The sequence below is a fragment of the Canis aureus genome, chromosome 30 (genome assembly GCF_053574225.1).
Source record: "Canis aureus isolate CA01 chromosome 30, VMU_Caureus_v.1.0, whole genome shotgun sequence".
NCBI lineage: Eukaryota > Metazoa > Chordata > Mammalia > Carnivora > Canidae > Canis > Canis aureus.
In genome coordinates this window covers 42,938,033-42,958,932 of record NC_135640.1, presented here as the reverse complement: position 1 = coordinate 42,958,932, position 20,900 = coordinate 42,938,033, and the positions used below count along the sequence as shown (strand labels likewise).

Here is a 20,900-nt window from a genome sequence, read left to right as displayed (position 1 = left end):
GGCGGACCAGCAGGTAGAGGTGGAGCACCAGGTAGAGGTGGACCACCAGGTGCAACAATTTTGAAATTAACATCAAGGCACCAAGGAGGGTCCAAGGAAAGAGAGGTGGCGCGGGGACAGGGGCGCCTGTCACCACGGCACGGGGAGCGCAGCCACTCTGACGGTACATCTGCTGACAGACCTCACGCTGCAGACCCGGACCAACACCCAGACACCACCTGACAGTGACCTCACTGGCCGTCAGCACCCCGAGCGGCAGCGCAGCACCAGGTCTGCTCGGAAAGGCTTTGTACCTCATTCCCACGTGTGCTCTGGGGGGCACGCTACCCGTGTCCGTGTGGCAGAGGAGGACCCCGAGGCACAGACGGGTCAATGGCCTGCCCCGGGTCACTCCGCCAGCAGCAGGAACCCAAGCTGAACCCGGCCATCTGATGCCAGGGCCATGTGTCATGGGCTGTGTGGCGCTGCCTGTGGGGGTAAACCGTGGCCCCAGGCGGAAGGTCCCACGTGAAAGGCACAGCAAGTGCCAAAGGGCCCGGGAGCTGGTCTGCCCCCCAAGAGCCAGTGAGAAGAGCCGTGTGGAAGGACCCAGCAGCTGACGCTCCCGGGGCTGGCAGGTGGACACACAGGCTCGCCCAGGGAACACTGCGTCCAGGAGCCGGGCATCACCTTCAGTCACGCAAAGAACAACAGCAAGGGAGGAGCGGGGGACACAGACATCGAACACCAGGACTAAACTGAAAGCCACGGTAACGTCCAGGGCACTTGCTCCACTGCAGAGACACCCTCAGATGTGCCAGTAAGGACAGCGTGCAAGAAAAGCCGTAATTAGGGGAACCGGGGGTCTCAGCCATTGAGCATCTGCCTTCGGCTCAGGGCGTGACCCTGGAGTCCTGGGATCGAGTCCCCCATCGGGCTCCCTGCATGGAGCCTGCTTCTCCCTCTGCCTGTGTCTCTGCCTCTCTCTCTCTCTGTGTCTCTCATGAATAAATAAATACAATCTTTAAAAAAAAATAAGCCAGGCAGCCCCAGTGGTGCAGCAGTTTAGCCCCACCTTCAGCCGAGGGCATGATCCTGGAGACCCGGGATCGAGGCCCACATCAGGCTCCCTGTATGGAGCCTGCTTCTCCCTCTGCCTGTGTCTCTGCCTCTCTCTCTGTGTGTGTCTCTATGAATAAATAAAAAAATCTTTTTTTAAAAAAGCCATAATTAAAACAGCACTCGTGTTGGGGCATCGAGGGGTGGTTGACACCGCAGGTCTGCAGGCACATCCTGCCCACGATGGGACAGAGAGCGACCTTGGGAGAAGGGGAGGGCGCGGTCACCCACACAGAGCACTGGGGCTCTTCCCTGGCCGGCAGGTGTAGACAGAGACGGCGCCCCCAGCCCGCTCGCCCCTGGCCCTACAGGGTTGTCTCCCCAGCGGGGCGGAATGGATGCCCCTGTGCAGAGGGCCCTGCAGCAGCAGGGATCCGGGCCTGGGCCGTGTCCTCACCCCTGGGGTGCAGGAAAGGAAATGGGGTTCCTCGTGCTGCTGGGAGCTTCTGGGTAAATTTAATAGGGCTGCTTCTGCCGTCCAAGTGTCTCTCCACCTGTGCCCTCTCCGCTCTCGCGAGCGCTACCTGCCTCCCCGGAACAGTCACGGGGACCTAGCTGGGCACCAGGGCTGTCGGTAACTCAGACGCCCACTCTCCAGGGGAGCGAGGAGGACCGAGGGCCGTCTTGCTGCACTTTCCAGAGTCCGTCAAAACCATCAGGTGTGACGCTAGGCGCCGGGTATGAATACAGGAGGCTTTCTCCGAGTAAAAAAGCCCAGGCTGACGAGTGAGCGCACGGGGGAAATGTTTGTAAGAGCAGTTCCTACGTGTGCCCGTGTGCCCGTGGCGGGATCTGAAGGATTAGGAAACGGCCCCCTCGGCGTCACCGGGGTGGGTGGCAGCGGCCTGAGAGCCCGTTCCCCTCTCCGTGAGGCCGGGTAACGCCAAAACCACGTTTTTACCTGTTGTCATGACGATGCCGGCGAGCACTTTCCTGCGTGCGTGAGGAGAGGAGAAGTTGTCGGTCAGGTCACCAAACTTATCCAGCACCAGGCGGGCCACGGCGTCAGCTAACACCTGCGGACCACAGCAGGGAGTGAGGGATGCGGCCTGCAGCCGCCCCGCGCACGCCGGCGAGGCCGTCTCTTCTGGAAAACCACAAGGTGAATCCGGCAAACGGGCGCGCGCGTGTGCATGTGAACGCTCTTTTGTCCTCCAAAACATTCCTTGGAAACGGAGGCCCCAGGAGCATTCGAGGCTCTGGCCAGAATCCTTCAAGAGTCTGCAGGACAGGGACAGCGCAGAGCCCGGGCCACCCTGCGGTCCTCCGACACCCCAGGCCTCCCCCCGGATGAGGACGCTGAGGCGCAGACCAGCTTCCCCGGGGACCTGCCTCTGCACCTGGCTCTCCCAGCCCCTCCCCGGAGTGACCTCCCCGCAGGTGGGGCGCCATCAGCTCGAGGGCTGGCCGGGCCGGGAACATGACCTCGAGTGTGACGGACATCAGGGAAGGGAAGGGGCGGCAGGAAGATCCACGTGGCTCAGCCCCGCTGCCCTGGCTCGGCCACTGCCCAGGAACCGGCGCCGAGCAGCCCGCAAGGGCACTTATCATAAACTCAGGCCCCAGGGCACCCGACGGCACCCACGGCCGTGCTCTCCGAGGGCCCGTGGCCAGACCCGCCGCGCGCAGCACACACACCAGGCCGGCTGCATGCACGCTCTCGTCCCCACGGCCTACAACTTATCTCGGATACAAGGGTTTGGGAAATGATGCCTGACGGGAGGTGTGTGTGAAGAGCTGCGTCCCCCCAGTCTCACCCTGGGCGGGAGCATCAAACAGCTAGACCCAGGGTCCCAGCTTGCCCCTTAGCAAAACACTCCCAAATGGACAGAAACGTCGCTCATCCCGAACGACAGCTTATTTTGACAAAAAGGAAAGTCGCCAGGACTTCTTCCTCCTGCCGCCGCCCCGGTCAGTACCAAGGAGCCCCCAGAAGGCCGCGCTCAAGCCAGAGGCAGCGGCACGGACGGAAGATGTGGGCGGCAGGCCTCCCCGCACCCCTGCACGGTGTCACTGCCACACTCGGGCTGCGGGCGACCCGGCGGGGACGGTGTCAAAGATGAAGGATCACGTGTTGCAATGCACATAAAAGAAAAAGATCTTACGAGAAGTTAAGAGAAACGCTTCCGTTCCGTAGAGGCGAGGCGTATCCCAAACCACTGGGCTCAGAGACGCTCAGGGGAGGTCAGGCCCCTACGCGGGCGCTCACTGGTCAGAGGAGGCATCTCCGGCACCCAGGCGGCTCCTCCGTCCCCTTGAAGAGGACACAACCCCCTTCCTACGGGTAGGGAAGCGACTCTCCCTCTACACGCTGGGGGCGGACGACACAACGAGGGTCACGCCCATGTCCCCCAACCCCGGGCGGCCCCCAGGACTGAGAGGCCCCGGCCCAAAGCTGGCGGTGCCGCTCCACGGGATCCAGACACTGAGGGCTCGGCACGCCTCACGCGGCCCACAACGTCTGGGTTAAACCCTGAGACGTCGCTATGAACACGATGAGGGCAAAAGGTCCTGAGGCCAGGGACTCAGGGCTGCTCCGGGCCAACGGTGAGGACGCTCGCCACTCCAGAAGCACACTGGAAACTTCTGGTGCAAGGGCACGGAGCCCAGACACCAAGCTGGAAGGGCTGCTCCTGCGGGGGCCACTGTAGGTGCTCCCGGGAGAACGTGGTCGTGTCTCCCGCGGGGGCTCCGGAGACACCACGGTTGGGGCTCGGGGAGCTCCGCTGCCGCAGAGGCGCAGAAATGAGCGCCAGGCCCTGCAGAACCCGGGCGAGCGGCACGGGGCAGGGCCGGGATGGGCCCTGCCCGCCAACCCCCTCCTAGGCGGGATCCCGGACGCCCACCCCGGTGAGGCTCCGCGTGGCCCCCGGCACGGCTCTGGTCTCTGCTCCCGCTGAAGGACAGGCCCAAGCCGGGAAGTGCCCACATGGACCCCCACCTGCCTCCCCGCCCGCCTCCCCGCCACGGGGTCACCAGGCCTCGGGCGGGATTCCAGTCGCCCCCCACACTGCTCTGTCCACGTCTGCTCATGTTCAGGGAAGTCAGGGGGCCTCAGACACTAGGGGAACTCAAGCTGGAATATCCTGCAGCAGACGGGAAACCCGAAAATAAAACCTCTCTAGGGAGCTAGTGCTGCCGATTTATGAAATTATAAATGGGCTAATACCCTCCTGAATAAAGGTTCATAAGATGTTCGCACAGGACGTGATTATTGGGTTTGTGAAGTACCAGTAGGATGTTTTGAATACGGTACTTTATACTGACGCTGTATTTGGGTGCTTCTGGCAAAATAAAATAAAGTGTCTCCTAAAACCTAGAAGTACTGGTGACCCCAGGCAACGGCACAGAGAGGTCACCCTAACAGTGCTCTGAGGCAACGGAGAAGCTGCGACATTCCGGATTCTTCTAAGAGAAATCCAAGCCGTCCCACCTGGTGATTTCCGGTCCTTCGTTTTTTTTTCTGATCAGACCAGTACGTAACTTATCTTCAACACGGATAATATTTTGACAAAATGGCAGAGAAGGGGGGTGAGATTTTCTCCCTAAAATACTAACTTTTTTACTAGGCCAGAAAAAACTCTGGATTTCCAAGAAGAGAAGCAACACATATCAGAGTTCCCTGGAACTTCAGAGATGCCGGCTACACGCGACTTCCCCTTCGGTCTTCCCCATTCGCGAATGCGATGAGCCCACCCCGAAATCCTCCCCGTCTTCCCCCTGGTCTGACGGGCCGAGGAGCAGGGGACCCACGTGGATCCCCTAGGACACTCCAGGTGAAGGTTCCGGGCAGCGTGGATGCTGCCGAAGGGATCCCTCGCCCCCCACCGCCCCTCCAGGACGCCCACACCTGTTGTGGGGCACCCTCGGCCCGGCCGGTCCCCCGTGCTGCTGTGCAGCGTGGGGCACCCACGCAGACCCGCACGAGGGTGTCGGCTGCCGGCGGGCCAGCCTGGGAGTCCCTGGTGAGACTGCGGGAAGCACGGCTGAGCGGCGCGGGCTGCCGGCTCCGAGGGGCCCCGCGGGGGAGGAGCGTGCGGGAAGGGGCCGCGGGCTCTGGTGGGCGGGGCTCCGTGGGCCCGCGTGGGGCTGCAGGCCCAGGCCCGCCCGCCCGCCCGCCCGGAGCCGACTCACCGGTGACGATCCGACGTCCCTCAACGGCGCCCGGGAGGCCGAAGCCCTGTCCGAAGCGCCGTCGAGGCGCGGCCAGCGTGGCCGGCAGCGGCGCGTTCCTCACCTGCGGTAGGTGCAACTGCAGGCCCTCGCTGGGGATGGGCTGGCGGGACGGCGTCTGGTCCAGGTGCAGGTTAAAAATGGTCGCCAGGGCGGACTGCGCGGCCCGGGCCTTGGCGAGCTTTTTGTTCCTGCCCGAGCCCTCGAAGAACTGGCCGTCCACCACCACGGACATGACGAAGCTCTTGGCGTGGCTCTCCCCGCTCTCCGACAGGAAGTCGTACTTGAGCCCGGGCCGCAGCTCGTTCAGGATCATCACCGGGTTCTTCCCGCTTGGGGGCGGGAAGGGCGGGGGCCCGGGGAGCGGGGGCTGCGCCAGGCCCGCGGGCGCCGGGGACGCCGCCAGGCTGAGGTCCCCGCTGGAGCTGAACGAGTCGTCCCCGTTGGAGCCCAGGTAGAAGGGCACCTCCGACCTGTCCGGGGTCTCGAAGCCGTTGAAGAGCGTGTCGGGGAAGTCGGCCTGGTCGGACGTGAAGTCCGTGTTGGCGGACAGGGTCCTCCCCATGGCCAGGTGGGCCTCGGAGGCGTTGGGGAACTGCACGAAGGAGCGCAGCGCCTTCTCGGCGGCGTGCAGCTTGGCCTTCTTCTTGGTGGGCCCGGAGCCCTCGAACACCTGCCCGTTCACCTCCACGGACATGACGAACAGAGGCGCGTGCACCGGCCCCGTCTGCGACAGCAGCGCGTACTGCAGGCCGGGCTTGATCTCGTTCAGCTGCATCAGGGCGTTCTTCGGCAGCGCGGGGCCCGGCGGCCGCCTCCTCTTCTTCAGGCGGAACTTGGCGTGCCCGTTGCTGCCCTCTTCCAGGGGCCGCTTCCGGCTGGCGCCACCGCTGCCCCCGTTGGAGAGCGGGGCGCCCTCGCCGGGCCCGGGGGCGCTGCCGTCCTTGGGGGGCACGCTGTCCAGACCGCAGCTTTCCTTAACATCTGTGCTGCTCGAACCTGCGGTGCCCAGAAAGAGTAACTTACAACGCCTTCGTTGCAGGATCTTGTAAATGCAAAATTTATAGATTCCTTTATCTCTCTTTGTAACTGGTTAAGTGATGTGTGCTTATACAGTCTGCTCTCTGTCGCGCGTGCAGCGAGCTGCACCCTCAACCCCACGGCTAGCACCTGCACCCAACTAATTCGATGTTTTGCCGAATCACGGCCAACCCCACGTCTAGTTACGGTCACCTCCCGCTTTCGCGTGAAGAGGTGGATTTTTCAAATGATTTCTTTTTCCTTTAAGAATATTCTGAAGCATCTAGAGCTCTTTTATTACTCAAGCTCATCGAAATACGGGGCGATAAATTAATCCTGAAAACTCTCCGTCCACAAGCGCGATGTCGGGACTGACACATGGGCCCTCCTCCCCAATGTCAGCGGCCCTCGGGCCGTGCTCACCCGGGCTCTGGACCGCAGCATCTCCCAGGAGAGGTAACAGGATTAACATATGCACTCGCAAGCTAATCAGCTTTCGGGTTTGGAATATTCAAACCGGTACGTGCAGTGCAGTGATTTGATTTAGCCCATGAATCAATCTTAGAAAACGCCTCATCCATCATGGGAAATGCTCCGGACGTGGGGTGATCTCTGATATCCCGGAGCTACCCAGGGGCTTTCTGAGCTCCGAATCCTTACTCCATGCCAGGATGGGGGAAAAAAAAATCATAACGAGGCGTAAAATTGAAGCCGCAAACAGGCTACATCTTCCTAAGTAAAGCCAGTGATTTTTGTCTTTTTTTTTCTTTAAACAAATATTTGATGGATTTCCAGAATAACTTGGTTATCTCACCTTTTAAAGGCAGTTTCTATTCACAATTAATGAAGATCATTTTAAGAGTCTACAAGTTCCTGGCAAAATAGATACGGTTTTAAACTAGAAAAGGGGGCATAAAAAAGTATTCTCTCTTCCCTATAGGTTTCTCCAGCTTTATCAAACAAAGAGGAAGGGAAAGACTCCTTGCTGCCCTGGCTGAGCTTCCCAGGCCGTCTGCCCGGTGGGGCGCGGGGGTAATGACCCTGGGGAGCTGCGGCCCTCGCAGCAGATCTATTGAGGGACCTGCCTCTGGCTTTCAAAGCACTGAGGTCAGTATCCAAAGTAATTTCCGCACGTGTGCAAGCGGGTTACAAGGGTCCCTGACGGGCGGCCCTGGGGTCTTTCTGCCTCGACATGAAGAGGTGGCTTCTAGTGATGCTGAGCCAACAGCAACGTGCACGTGGGAGGCTAGACGGGACAGGAAGTCTGGGCTGACGGCCGCCGACCCCCAGAGTTCCAGGTCTCGGACTCCCAGGCCTGCGATGTGGAATAACCCTGGATGAAGCCCAAGCCCCGGGCACCGAGGCAGGGATGGGGCGGCTGCAAGGGCTCTCTGCAGGCGCCAAATACTCCCAGTGCTTCCCCCACACACACCACTTCTCCCAGTTAACAAAGCTGACGGAATGGACACTAAATTTTCATTTATAACATCCTCCAGCAAAAGCTCGATAGGTTACTCCTTTCGGTGCTCAAGAGAAACAAAGGTTAAAAAGGGCAGAGTTAGATTAACAAGTGAGCAAGGGCAGCGCACGCTCCGTGGCGGCTTCCATCCCGACGCCGCTGCTGAGGAGGACGGCCGGCGAGGCCACGCGGGTGTGTGCACACGTGCGTCCCTCGCACGCTCACAGCCTCTGAGACAGAGGCTCGCCTTTAAGAAATAAAAACAGCCAGTCCTGGGTTGACAGAGAATCTTGAGAATTGTAAGAAAAATCTACTTCTGTAATGGTTTCGCACGGATTCCAGGCTGTTATTTGCTGCAGGAGCGCTCAAATGCTGCCCAGCTTCCACCTAATCAGAAGTGCTACTACGTAAAGGAAAGAAATATTAGAATTAGAGGGAGCCCCCCCCCCCGCCCCGTCACCCCGTCACGGCTCTCAGGCACACACGGCGTGCTGCTGTTTCACGGATGCAAACGCAACCGTGATGAAACCTTTCGTCGCCTCTGAAACGACAGGAGATCTAGGACAGGCCCAGCACTGCCAGCTTGGGAACCAGCGTTCATCTTTCCAGGAGAATCACTCAGAAGGTTCCTTCATCGTGGCGAGTAACCACACGGTCTACACGCCGCTAAGGTTCCACCCAAACCCAAGGACTCCCGCCGTGGACGACAGCCCACGGTCCCAAAAATAAGGATTAACAACGGCTGCTTGGGGGCAGCCCGGGTGGCTCAGTGGTTTAGCACCGCCTTCAGCCCAGGGCATGATCCTGGAGACCCAGATTGAGTCCCACATCGGGCTCCCTGCATGGGATCTGCTTCTCCCTCTGCCTGTGTCTCTGCCTCTCTTTCTCTCTCTCTCATGAGTGAATAAATAAATAAAATATTAATAAAAGAAAAAAGGAAGCTTGGGGGACGGGTGCTTACACGGTCCCCACGTGGGCAAAAATGGCCATGGCAGGTGGAAGCGACCAGTGGAAATGGAGGCCCCTCCACGTTACGCACAGCGGAGCTCATGCAGCCGCCCAGGGACGGGGGCAGAAGGGCTCTGCTGGGGGAGGTCCTGGGGGCTCAGCACCAGACAAGCCCAGGTCCAAGGCCTCGGCTGGTCAGTTCTGGGTGAAGTCTGGGGAGACAGACTGAGCTCTGTGCAGTCACGGGTGACCACTGTCCATAAGGTGTCACCTGTTCTTCCTTTGGGACCACCGACCACAGGCCCGTGAGAAAGTGCATCTAGACACACATCAGAAAAATGGTGTGTTTGTCGTGACTTCCCGACGAAAAGCTCCCAACTTCTGCGGGAGCCTCCAAACCTTACTCGGGTGCACTGCTATCTGGGATTAAAGATCAAACAGGAGGCAGACGTTCAGGGAACTTCTTTTCACAGAGAACGCCAAGGAGGGAGGGAAGCTGTGCGCCCCCGAGGCTCGCCACCCTGCGCCCCGGGGTGGACAACGTGGGACGCGGGTTGGGCCCAACAGTGGGCTCTGCCCACGGCAGCCCAAAGGCTCCTTGAAGTCTTGGAAACTTAATCAGTAGCCTCGTGGGAACCCCATTCCCTCAAAGCATGGGGAGGACCCAATGTATCTGGGGGGAAGCTTTAGGTCGCATTATCCCAAATGACCAGGTATTTAACTCGATCTCAAAGGGTATCTTAGATTTGCACAGATGAAGACCCGGCCACTAGTGGGAGACCCCGCTGTGACACAGCATGAAACCACCAGCTTCGTGGCCAGTGCATCTAGAGGCATGTGTTTTACTTCCAGGAACACGCACGACGGCCCCAGGTTGGCGGCGACGAAGGTCCGGGCAGACGGCTGCAGGACTATGCCCACAGCGGGGACCTACTGTAGAGAATACATCAGAAATTTAAAACATGCCACTGTTAATGTTGTAGGAAATACTGTAGGAAAAGCCACTTTTCCCAAATAGTGTCATCACAGATATTTACGAGAACACTAAGGGTTCAATGGTGCGTTAGCTACTTGGTGCTACATGATAGGCCAGGTCTTACTCATGTTTTCTTCATCTTCTGTGTCCATGGCAAAGTACTTCTGGGGGTTCCTTGACTGGCGGAGACGGTTTCTGTCTGAAAGACAGCAAGAAAGTAATGTTCAGTGTGGCCGTCACATGAGCAGGTGAGGTCAGCCTGCTCCGGTGGAAACGGGTACGACATCGCTACAAACTAAAGAAGAAAGTCGCAAAACAAGGATGGTGAGGTCTGCTGCCCGGGATGGAACACCTGCGTGCACGGCCCAGGACTCCGGGGGAGCACGACCAGGGCTGTGCTGTTGGGCGGGGGGTGGGGGACAGTGCAGGTGGGAAGGTGGCACAGGGAGGGAGGTGCAGGGGCCACCCTGGGACGGGACTGCCCCTCTGGGAGGGCGGCCCTGCAGCGGGATGGGCCCTCGAGGACGGTGAGGGCAAGGACGTCTCAGGGAGAGCTCTTCACGGGACGTCACGACAGAAGACATGGAACCACACACGCGCCACCCCTCGTGGTCGCTGCTCGGGGGACTCCGGTCTGGGCGGGAAACTAAAGATGCGGAGCTAGAACATCCCAGGATTTCACCTCCTGCTCTTCTTCATCCCGAACAGCATCTCGGGTGGATGCGACTCAAGAGCATACAACTACCCAAATCGGATCAATCCCTTAGTAACGTATAACTTATTTCGTTGGCAGGAGAAACCACAGGAAATCCTCAAAGAACGATTACCCCCATTACCTAATCATTAACAAGCTGAATGGTCTCCTTTCTAAACACTGTGGCTACAGTACTGGGCTCTGCAACACTGTACCGGTGCACAGTCTGCAGCGAACGACCCCATCACACGGCAAGTGAGGAAAAGGAGACTGCAAATGTTGCGGCCACACTGGCTTTACGTATAAACAGAACTCATAAGTCGCTGAAAGGCAAATTCAGTGCTTTTAGAAAAAATGGTGACTAAAATTTAGGGCTAAATCCTGCATACGCTAGGACTCTCCTGTACGTAAGATGCACATAGTTTTCATGACGACCATTTGTTAACAATGTTGACTCTCCATGCACACGTGGCAAATTTGTTGCTAGAAGTTAATGGAGTTTCTGTTTAGAATCCCTTGAGCGTCAGACTCTTGATTTCAGCTCAGGTCATGGTCTCGGGGTCGTGAGAGCGAGCCTCCCGGGCTCCATGCTCAGCGCGGAGTCTGCTTGAGAGTGTCTCTCTCTCTCCCTCTGTCCCGCCCCCTGCTTGCTCACTCTCTCTTTCTCTCTCAAGTAAATAAATCTTTTTTAAAAAGAGAATGCTTGGGGCAGCCCGGGTGGCTCAGCGGGTATCGCTGCCTTCAGTCCAGGGCCTGGTCCTGGAGACCCGGGTTTGAGTCCCACGTCGGGCTCCCTGCATGGAGCCTGCTTCTCCCTCTGCCTGTGTCTCTATCTCTTAAGAATAAATAAATAAAATCTTTAAAAAAATAAAAATAAGAGAGAATCCTTGGGCAGCCCGGGTGGCTCAGTGGTTTAGCGCCACTGTCAGCCCAGGGCGCGATCCTGGAGACCCGGGATCGAGTCCCACGTCAGGCTCCCTGCATGGAGCCTGCTTCTCCCTCTGCCTGTGTCTCTACCTCTCCCTCTCTCTCTCTATGTCTCTCACGCATAAATAAAATCTTTAAAAAAAATAAAAGAGAATCCTTTAAAAAAAAAGTGTTCCACATAGTTTTAAAAGCATTTTTAGTTTATACTAATTAATTCAAGATAGATTTTCTTGAAACGTATTATTGTGCAAAGCACAGTGTGGATGCTACAAAACCAAGATGAAGCAAATGGATTCTGCTGCTGAGAAGTTTAAACATAAATATTATGTGGGGGCACCTGGGTGGCTCCGTTGGTTGAGTGCCCGACTTCTGGTTTCGGCTCAGTTCGAGATCTCGGAGTCGTGGGGTCGAGCCCCGTGTCGGGCTCTGTGCTCAGCAGGGAGTCTGCTTGGGGTTCTCCCTCTCTTTCCCTCTCCTGTCCCCCCATGCTCACACCTGCGCTCTCTTTCAAATAAATATATTAATCTTTTTTTAAAAAATAAATATTATAGGGCAGCCCCGGTGGTGTGGCAGTTTAGTGTTGCCTTCAGCCCAGGGTGTGATCCTGGGGTCACCGGATCAAGTCCCATGTCGGGCTCCCCACATGGAGCCTGCTTCTCCCTCTGCCTGTGTCACTGCCTCTCTCTCTGTGTCTCTCATGAATAAATAAATAAAATAAAATAAAAATTATCTGAATAGCTGATTATATTAAGGAATTATTAATCATTTTAGGTGTGAAAATAGCACTTAAATTTTCCTGACATATATTGAGTACATACAGATGAAACGATTATTTATTTATTATTATTAACTAGCACAGCACGGTGGGGGAAGAGCAGATGGTGTCTGGATGAAAGAGAGGAGTCAAGGTTGGTATGCTGATGCCGGCTGATGGGCATGTGGGGGTTCGGTAGCAATTCCGTATTTGCATGTGTTTCAATATTCCCATTATGGAAAGTTTTAATAAAAAGTCACTTCCTTGAGATCCACAGTGGGAGGGAAGACGTGCACACGCCGTCGGTGAGACATGGGTGTTCTGAGGGGTCGCTCGGCTGGACGACGGGTGCTTGAGTGCTAGTCGGAGCCTGGGGGGCAGGCCAGGGCACCCCTGAAGGCAGGTGGCAGGGGCAGCAGGAGAGCACAGCGCTGCTGTGAGACAGGTGATCACAAAGCACGTCGGGGAAGCCCAGACTATCCCTTCTGGAAACAACACGCAAACCTGTCCAACACACTCTGTTCCTATGAACTGAACACCGGTTTTAAATCAGCAGAAGGGATTTTTCCTTTGCTCCCACTTGGTGCAAGCGAAAACTCTGGACATTCCACAGAAAGCAAACAGTGGAAGGGCTCTGGGGACCAAGGAACGGCTCGGCAGGGAGTGCCCGGGTCTGCTGTCGGCCTCATCATCCCAGCCCGGGAGCTGAAGAAGCTGGCAGCCTGGGAACAGCACCAGATTTAGACAAAAACACACCAACAAAACAAGAACTGCTCTTTTGGTCAAAGGTCCAGGAGAGGCACCTGCCAGGGACACGGGACCCCAGCCCCCAGCTGCAATGCAGCCAAGGGGAACACTCGGGGAGCCTGCGACGAGGTACCGAGTGCCCATCTCATCCCCACTGGGGCTGCCGGAGGCCCAAAGAGCAGCAACCCCGGTCCTCGGGGGGAACCGGGACCCTGGCAGCAGTTCGCGGGACGGTCAGCCAGAAAGAACAGAAGGCTGAAGAAAGACCCAGGGTCTTGTGATGTAGTATGTTCAGGTTTCAGTAAAAAAAAATCATTCACCACACTGAGAGCCCATGAAGATCTCAAACTGAAACAACCAGGAGATGCCACCCAGAGACGTCAGAACCCACGGGGAAGGACTTTAAAGCATCTATCGGAAAGTGACTTCCTAACAGCTTCAGTCATCACAGCTGGGGACCGCGGAGCAGAAGGGAGGGTCTACGGAGGGCCCCCCCCCCCACACTCAGCAGGCCGCTCGGCTGCTGACCATGTGCCAGAGCACCTGAGGGCAGGGAGGACAGCCCTGTCAGCAAAGGTGACAGGATGCTGGGGCAGTGGACACCCAAGTCTACACCCTACACATAAATCCACTTGGAATGGACCAAGGGCTTCAACGTAAAACTACACAACTTTTAGGAAATAGGATGAGGATCTAGGACGAGGGAAAATGTTTGCAGACCAAAAGCATAATCTATGAGAGGAAAACGGATAAACTGGGCCTCATCAAAATCACATACTTCTGTTTAAGACCCTACTGAGAAGATGAAAAGACAAGCTGTAGACAGGGAGGAAATATTTGAAAGCCACATACCCAACCAATAGGATACACAAGAGATTCTCAAAACAATAAAACAAGCCAATTAGAAAATGGGCAAAATACAGGAAGAGCCGAACCACCAAAGAGGGTATCTATGTAGATGGCAAATGAGCACGTGAGAAGGTGTTTGATGTCACCAGCCCTCAGGGAGATGCACCTCGAAACCACATGGGAGGCCTCTACACACCTGTGAGAATGGCTACGATAAAGAACAGTGGAGAACAGCGCCCCAAGTGCTGGCAAGGCTGCGGAGAAGCAGGTCACTCACACGGCTGCTGGGACCGTAGCAGGTGCAGCCACCTTCGAAAATGGTCTCGTGGTTTCTTAAAATATAAACTTGGGCATTTATCCCAGAGAAATGAAGACAGGTTCACATAACAAATGGGTACACGGGGGCGGCTGGCTGGCTCAGTCACTGGAGAACCAACTCTTGATCTTAGGGGTTGTGAGTTCAAGCCCCAGGCTGAGGGTAGATTATGTAAAGAAAAAAAAAAAATTCTATTCTAAAAAAAAAGCTTTTATATATATGTACGTGTTTATAGCAATTTTATTCACAATAACCCCAAACTGGGAAAAACAAAGATGCCCTTCAACAGGTGAATGATTAAGTAAAATACGGTCCATCCACACCATGGAATCCTACATGACAATAAAAAGGAACAAACTAATGATATACATGACAAGCTGGACGATCTCCAGAGGATTTGAGTGAAAAAAACCCAATCTCATGATCCACTGTATGGACCAATGCATGGTCCACTGATACATAATATCCTGGAAATGAGAAAAACAGAGAACAGATTAGTGGTCACCAGGGTTTGGGGAAGATGTGGGTGTGGCTACAGAAGGACAACAGGAGGGATGCTCCAGATGGCGACTGTACGGAGGTCAACATCCTCTGTGTAAAGTGAGCAGGGGCTCTCTATTGTCTCCTAGGGCTACGTGTGAATTGACATTATCTCAAAATGAAAAGTTAAATTAAAAGTAGGCAGAAGGCACACTATATAATCAACCAGTAACTGGTACGCTCAGGGGGCTGGCTTCTCTGGAGGTCTGGGACGAGGAGCGCAGACCCACACGGATCACGATGTGGAGTCTGAGCCACGGACGTGCCTGGCTCTACTGCTCTAGTGGACTTCACCTGACTTGTGTAGCTCTCACCTTGTTTACCTGCTCTTACATATTAAAATTCTAAAAAAAGGACACAGAAAATGTCTCGCAGTAGAAAATAATCAGGCTGTGCCCAGTGGCGTGTGGGTACATGCATATTAAGAATGGAAGCCAGAAATCTCTTGCAGAGCAGAACCATTTTCAGCTTCTACAAATGCCAACTCTGGTACCAAAGGTTATAAAACAAAGCAAAATAATAAATGCAAGCACTCCAGAGCATTTCACATAACCATTTTTCTTTCATTCCGAAAAGCATTTCTTAGGGCCTGAACTATAAACAAGTAAGAATTAAAACCCCATAAAAAAAAAAATCCCATACTGAACAAAATTCCAGGAATGGCCAATTAAAAAAAAAAAAAAACAAAGGTTCGTTTGAGAGCAATATTGAAATAGTTTCCTCATTTTCCAGGATGCCCCTTGTGCAGTGGGAAGCAAGTTTAACTGGAGGATTTCACACTGAGGTGTGAAAAGATCACTCAAGTTGGCATCAAAGGACCTGGATTTAAGTCTAACGTGGGTCCATTTCAGTTCCAACTTTCCTTCGTTTAGTAGAACTAGGCAAGCTGGTTCAGAGGTTTGTGTAGAGAAATAAACAGTTTGAACAACTTCATGAAATTGAACCAGAGGAGCAACAAGGCAGGGCTAGCCCCGCCAGGTGGGACGCGATGGAGCGCCAGCGCCCACGACGACGTGCGTGGTTGACGGACTGACCACCCGTGTGACGGCTGCAAGGTCCAGTCCCAGAGGGCACACTCAGGCCCTCGCTGTGTGGACGCGGTGGTGCCCGAGTCGCTGACGGGCACCAGACACGGGCGACCGCACGGAAAAACATTTTGAAAAAAAAATTTTCAAATAACACAACTCAACTGGCGATGTTTTATTTCTTAAGTGGATGGTGGTTGTAGAGGCTGATGTGGTTAAAAAAAAAAAAAAAAGTATAATAGGAACGTGTCTCCACCGCGCGGAGTGAAGCTGTGCCCCTTCCTACTGTTTCACGCCCTCGCCCTCCCTTACTGAACAGAGATATTCTGGGATGAAATGTAGAGAACAGACTTACTTATATTAAAGATGTGTCAGAACCTGAATGTTTCTTTTTTTTTTTTTTTTAAAGATTTTATTTATTTATTCATGATAGTCACAGAGAGAGAGAGAGGCAGAGACACAGGCAGAGGGAGAAGCAGGCTCCATGCACCGGGAGCCCGATGTGGGACTCGATCCTGGGTCTCCAGGATCGCGCCCTGGGCCAAAGGCAGGCGCCAAACCGCTGCGCCACCCAGGGATCCCCAGAACCTGAATGTTTCTATCGTGCTGCTGAAAATTCTATTTTAGTGAATTAGGAATTCGCTAAAAATGCATAGACTAAAAAGTGCTTAAAACAAAAGCAATAAACTTGGTTAGAATTACTAGCAATTATTACTGGATTTCATCCATTTTTATTCTCAAAACAGAACGGTTTTAAGAAAAGTTTTACATAAAAAAAAGAAAAGTTTTACATATTATTTGTGGGTGCTATGGCTTTTATTTTTAACAGCCACACACTGCAAATTTTTATTTTATTAAAAAAACTTTTTAAAGATTTACTTATTTTATTTTTTTTTGTATTTTTTTTTAAGATTTTATTTATTTATTCATGAGAGAGAGAGAGAGAGAGGGGCAGAGACACAGGCAGAGGGAGAAGCAGGCTCCATGCAGGGAGCCCGACGTGGGACTCGATCCCGGGACTCCAGGGTCAGACCCTGGGCTGAAGGTGGCGCTAAACCACTGAGCCACCCGGGCTGCCCAAGATTTACTTATTTTAGAGAGAAAGTGAGTGAATGAGTAGGGGGAGGGGCAGAGGGAGAGAATCTGTAAGCAGCCACCCCCCACTGAGTGTGGACTCTGATGTGGGGCTTGATCCCATGACCCATGAGACCATGACCTGAGCTGAAACTGAGAGTCAGAGGCTTAAGTGACTGAGCCACCCAGGTGCCTCTACACCGCAAATTTTTAAAAAGAGAAGTATTTTTTAAAAAATTATAAAAAAATAAAAAGAGAAGTATTAAAATGGAGATTTGTGTTGATAATTTACTATGAATCAAGCAACTTGCTAAAAGTATTGATTAATTTTATGGCCATAGCAAAAATACTAATGATGATTTGATTATTTAACAAAAGTAACTGAAATATAAAATCCTTGTATCATCTGAAAGAAAATAATCTGAAATTCAACAACTCAATCCAGAACGTTTAGAGAATAAACCTCATGGTTTATATTTTGTTTTCACTGTTCTATAAACAAAATAATATCCTTGGAGAAGGAACAGGCCAGCAGGTGGACGGAACAGGAGGGAGAGCCCAGAAACAGCCACAGGAACGCCCCTGACGGATCCTTGACAAAGGAGCGAGGCCACCCACGGGGCGAAGGCCGTGCCCTCCGCAGGCGGTGCTGGACAACTGGACGTCCACACGCAGAGGGAACGTGGACACGGACCTTATGCTCCTCTCGACTGGCTCACAAGGGGTCACGGACGCGGCGTAGGATGCGAAACTATGACACTTCTAGAAGACGACACAGGAGAAATCCCCGGTGACCCTGGACGGGAGGATGACCCTGTAGACCCGGCACCACGGGTCCAATCCAGGAGACAAACAACTGACCGGCTGGACCTTGTCCTGCGAAAGTCAGGGGGGTGAGAGGACAAACACCGGCCGGCAGCAAATATTTGCAAAAGACACAGCTGATAGAGGACGGCGCCTACAATACGTAAAGATCTCTGAACACTCAACAACACGACCTAACAACGCGTTTAAGAGCGGACGGGAGACCTGCACGGAGACATGCAGGTGGCAGATCAGGAAGGCTGCTCCGCGTCCCAGGCCGTCAGGGAGACGGTGACGAAGACATGGGTGACATGTGGCCTCTGAGGACGGCTGCCACCCATGCCCCGGGCCATGGCACGGGTGGCGAGGACGCGCTCAATAGGCTGGCGGGGATGCGGGACGGGCCACCTCTCTGGAGGGCAGTGGGTGGCGTCTCCCAGGACCGCCCGCACTCCTCCTGGGCACCCTGCGACCTTGGCCCTGGCGTCGACCGGAGGAGATGCAGATATGCGCCTACATGACACCTGCACGGAGTCCACGGCAGCTCTCTGCAGGACGGCCGGACCCTGGGGCGCCCACGGTGCCGCTCAGCAGGGCACAGATGGGAGACGGCCCATCAGGCGGCAGGAGTGCACCCAGCGCTAAGGGGGAGCAGGCCGTCCCGTCCTGAGGAGACCCGGAGGGACTGTGAGGGTGGGTGACCTGGCGACAGCAGCCAGGGCGGGAGGGCTGCACACTGTGCGATGGTCTGGGGCAGGCACAGCCGTGGGGATGGGGCTGGCTGGGGGGGACTGTGGGTGGTGGGGAGGGAGGAGTAGAATACAGAGACTTTCTAGGGCGGTGAAAACAGGCCGTATGATACTATCACGGTGGCAGGCGCAGGCACTATCCTACACCTGTGCAAACCCTCAGACATACGCACCACTGCAAGGAAACTGGACTCGGGTGGAAATGACATGTCGGTGCGGGTTTACCCCTTGTAACAAACATACCAGTGTGGGGGCAGGTGATACAGGGCCGGTTGTGTGGGGGGAATCTGTGTACTTCCCTTTAATTCTGCTGTGAACCTAAAACTGCTCTAAAACACGAAGTCTTAATTATTTTTAGAAAAGCACAGCAATGCACAATGACATTCATTACGTTAACTGGGAAACGCTGATGAGGAGGGGAATCTACTGAATGGCGGCCGAAGGACAGCTGGTTAGAGGCCGCTAACACCCGGCAGATGGACAGACCAGGAGGAGCAAGCACTACAGACACCGTGTGCTCTGCCATCAGACCAACGAAGGGAGGCAACCTCATCAAGTTGTGGGTACAGTTCCCCCTTCATTAAAAATACGGCATCACGGAGACCTTGCATGCTGAGAGTAGGGGCAGGACGTGGAAGCAGAGCGAGCAGAGGGGCCCCAGCGGGGGCAGTGCTGGGGGGGGCAGGGGTGACCCTGGGGTCGGGTGCATGGGGGGACCTGGCATCTTCTGCACAGACTGTACCAATGCAAACGCGTGAGAGCCCACCGTCTCGCCAGGCCTCCCTGCGCCCACACACACATGCAGGCGCCCGCTGCTTTCTCCTCTCTGCCCCCAAACATCCCAAGAGCATCTGAACACCTTCCCGCTCTCCGAAGGTAAGCACCGAATACACCAGCCTCCCCGCCTCTGCCACGTGCACCAGGCCTCGGAGCTGGGCCCCGTGAGTCCCTGTGACGCGGCCACTGTCTGCTCCTGGAATCTGACGTCACCCTCACAGGAGCCGTGTCTCATAAGGTGAGCCCCGCACTCAGACCGGGAGGCTGCCTCTCCCCACTCAGGGGACGGCCCTGGCCCCTCCTCCACTCTGCCCGACCCAGGGGCTTCCTCAGCGCCCCACCAACTGCCTTTCTGCACAGGGCCCTGTGCCCTCGGGTCACTGGGGCTGCCATGCTCTGCCCCCGGATCACTGCAGGCTGCACCTCTGCACAGGCCACCTCCTGGAGGGGTTCTGCCACTGTCTTACCCTAGGGGGTCACCCTCCACCTCCCTCCGTTCACTGAAGCCTAGGACGTGCAGCCTGTCCCCCTGCTGTCATCAGCCTCCCCCACCGCCGTGAGGCCAGGTACCCGGGCCTCCCTGCCTCTGCTGGCCCAGCACCTGCCCATCATGCCCGCGGGGACGGGCCCAACAGGTGGCCCTGGGCTCTTCCTCCAGCGCCTTCTCCAAAGCCCTGCATCTGCTCGCCTCTGCTGAGACAAGCTGGGCAAGCTCCCAGCAGGTTAGGAGGTGTCGCCTCCGGCTCCTGCCCCATCCCAGGGTCTTTACTGGCTGCCACAGCTGCTTTCCCCAAAGTAAGCCGTACTGTGCTCTGACAACCATGAACACCCAGGACCCCCACCTGACCACTAGGCGGGAGCTCCACATGCTGGCTGCGTTCAGGTTCCATCCTCTTCAGAGTTTGCTGCTCTAATGAGGGCCATGTGTTGATCTTTCCCAGAAGGAAAGACACAGGGTTTTATCAATTTTTCCTAATTTATAATTTTTACTGAAATGTGCCAACTAGATGTCAACTCGTCCAAAAAACAGACGAGCTACTGTTAACAATCCAGACCTTATTAGAGAACACAAAGCCCCAAGCCCTGAGCCAGGCCAGATTCAGTGCAGAGGCACGGGGAGGCAGCTGCCGAGGTGGACCCCCCCACCCCCGGGCGCCCCACACAGGAACCCGGCCAGCAGGCCCAAACCAGACGGGAGGCCCGGACTCAGCCATGGCAAAGAGCAGAGTCCCAACTTTCCAACACATTTCTATTTACTCGCTTTTATTCACCGATCAATAAGGGTATCTAGGATTTTCCTGACGTGGCCAGGAGAGTACCCCGAGCACAGAGGACCTGCAGGGGCGCCCGGGCCCGTGACGGCTGGAGCTGGGGTGCTGCGGGCACGGAAGGCCCTGGGCCGGTGCTGTGGCTGCCTGCCCAACGAGGCCGGCACCTCCCGCGGAGCCAGCCCCAGCCGCCCCCCCCCCCCCCCCCCCCGTCCTCCTGAGCACTCCCCTCCGGCTGGACACCCCGCCTTTCCCACCAGGCCTCAGAGCTAATCCTCCGTGCTTGCGACGCTCAGTAGGGCAGCGGCTCCGCGAGGCTGCGTGCTGCGGAAGACGGGGCGTCCCCTCTGGAGTGTCCCCAGCTAACTAATACACCACGACTGCCGCCCGCACGTCCGTTCGCAGCGTTCTCTCAAATGCGTCTAAACTTGGAAAGCCCTAGCTTACCTCTCGGGTCCTAAGTGGGGAACAGCTGCAAACGGAGCAGCTGTAATTGGTTACTACCGACGTGAGAGGTGATCTGGGTACACTTCAAGGTGAAGAAATGCCTCGCCAGCGGCCGTGGCCGTCGCTCCCTCTTACGTGGGTTCTAAATGCCTTGCTGAGGTCACAGCCCGGCAGAGCCCACCTCGCGTGGCCACCGGGGGCGAGCCTACAGCTGCGCGGCTCAGGCACGGCTCCCGGGGCTGCGCGTGTCGGGTC

The 20,900-nt window shown here is 55.7% G+C and overlaps 1 protein-coding gene across 4 annotated transcripts in view; it reads right to left on the bottom strand.

Moving 5' to 3' along the window:
- Nucleotides 1-20,900, bottom strand: part of ADARB1 (adenosine deaminase RNA specific B1) — a 139,517-nt gene that overhangs the window by 38,403 nt on the left and 80,214 nt on the right. For all 4 annotated transcript variants that reach the window (XM_077879431.1, XM_077879430.1, XM_077879433.1 and 1 more), the window contains 3 exons: nucleotides 9,799-9,873; nucleotides 5,336-6,270; nucleotides 2,000-2,114 (listed from right to left, as the gene is read on the bottom strand). In XM_077879431.1, the coding sequence (XP_077735557.1) occupies nucleotides 2,000-2,114; nucleotides 5,336-6,270; nucleotides 9,799-9,826 (1,078 nt within the window). In that variant the 5' untranslated portion in view covers nucleotides 9,827-9,873. The remainder of the gene's footprint in view (nucleotides 1-1,999; nucleotides 2,115-5,335; nucleotides 6,271-9,798; nucleotides 9,874-20,900) is intronic.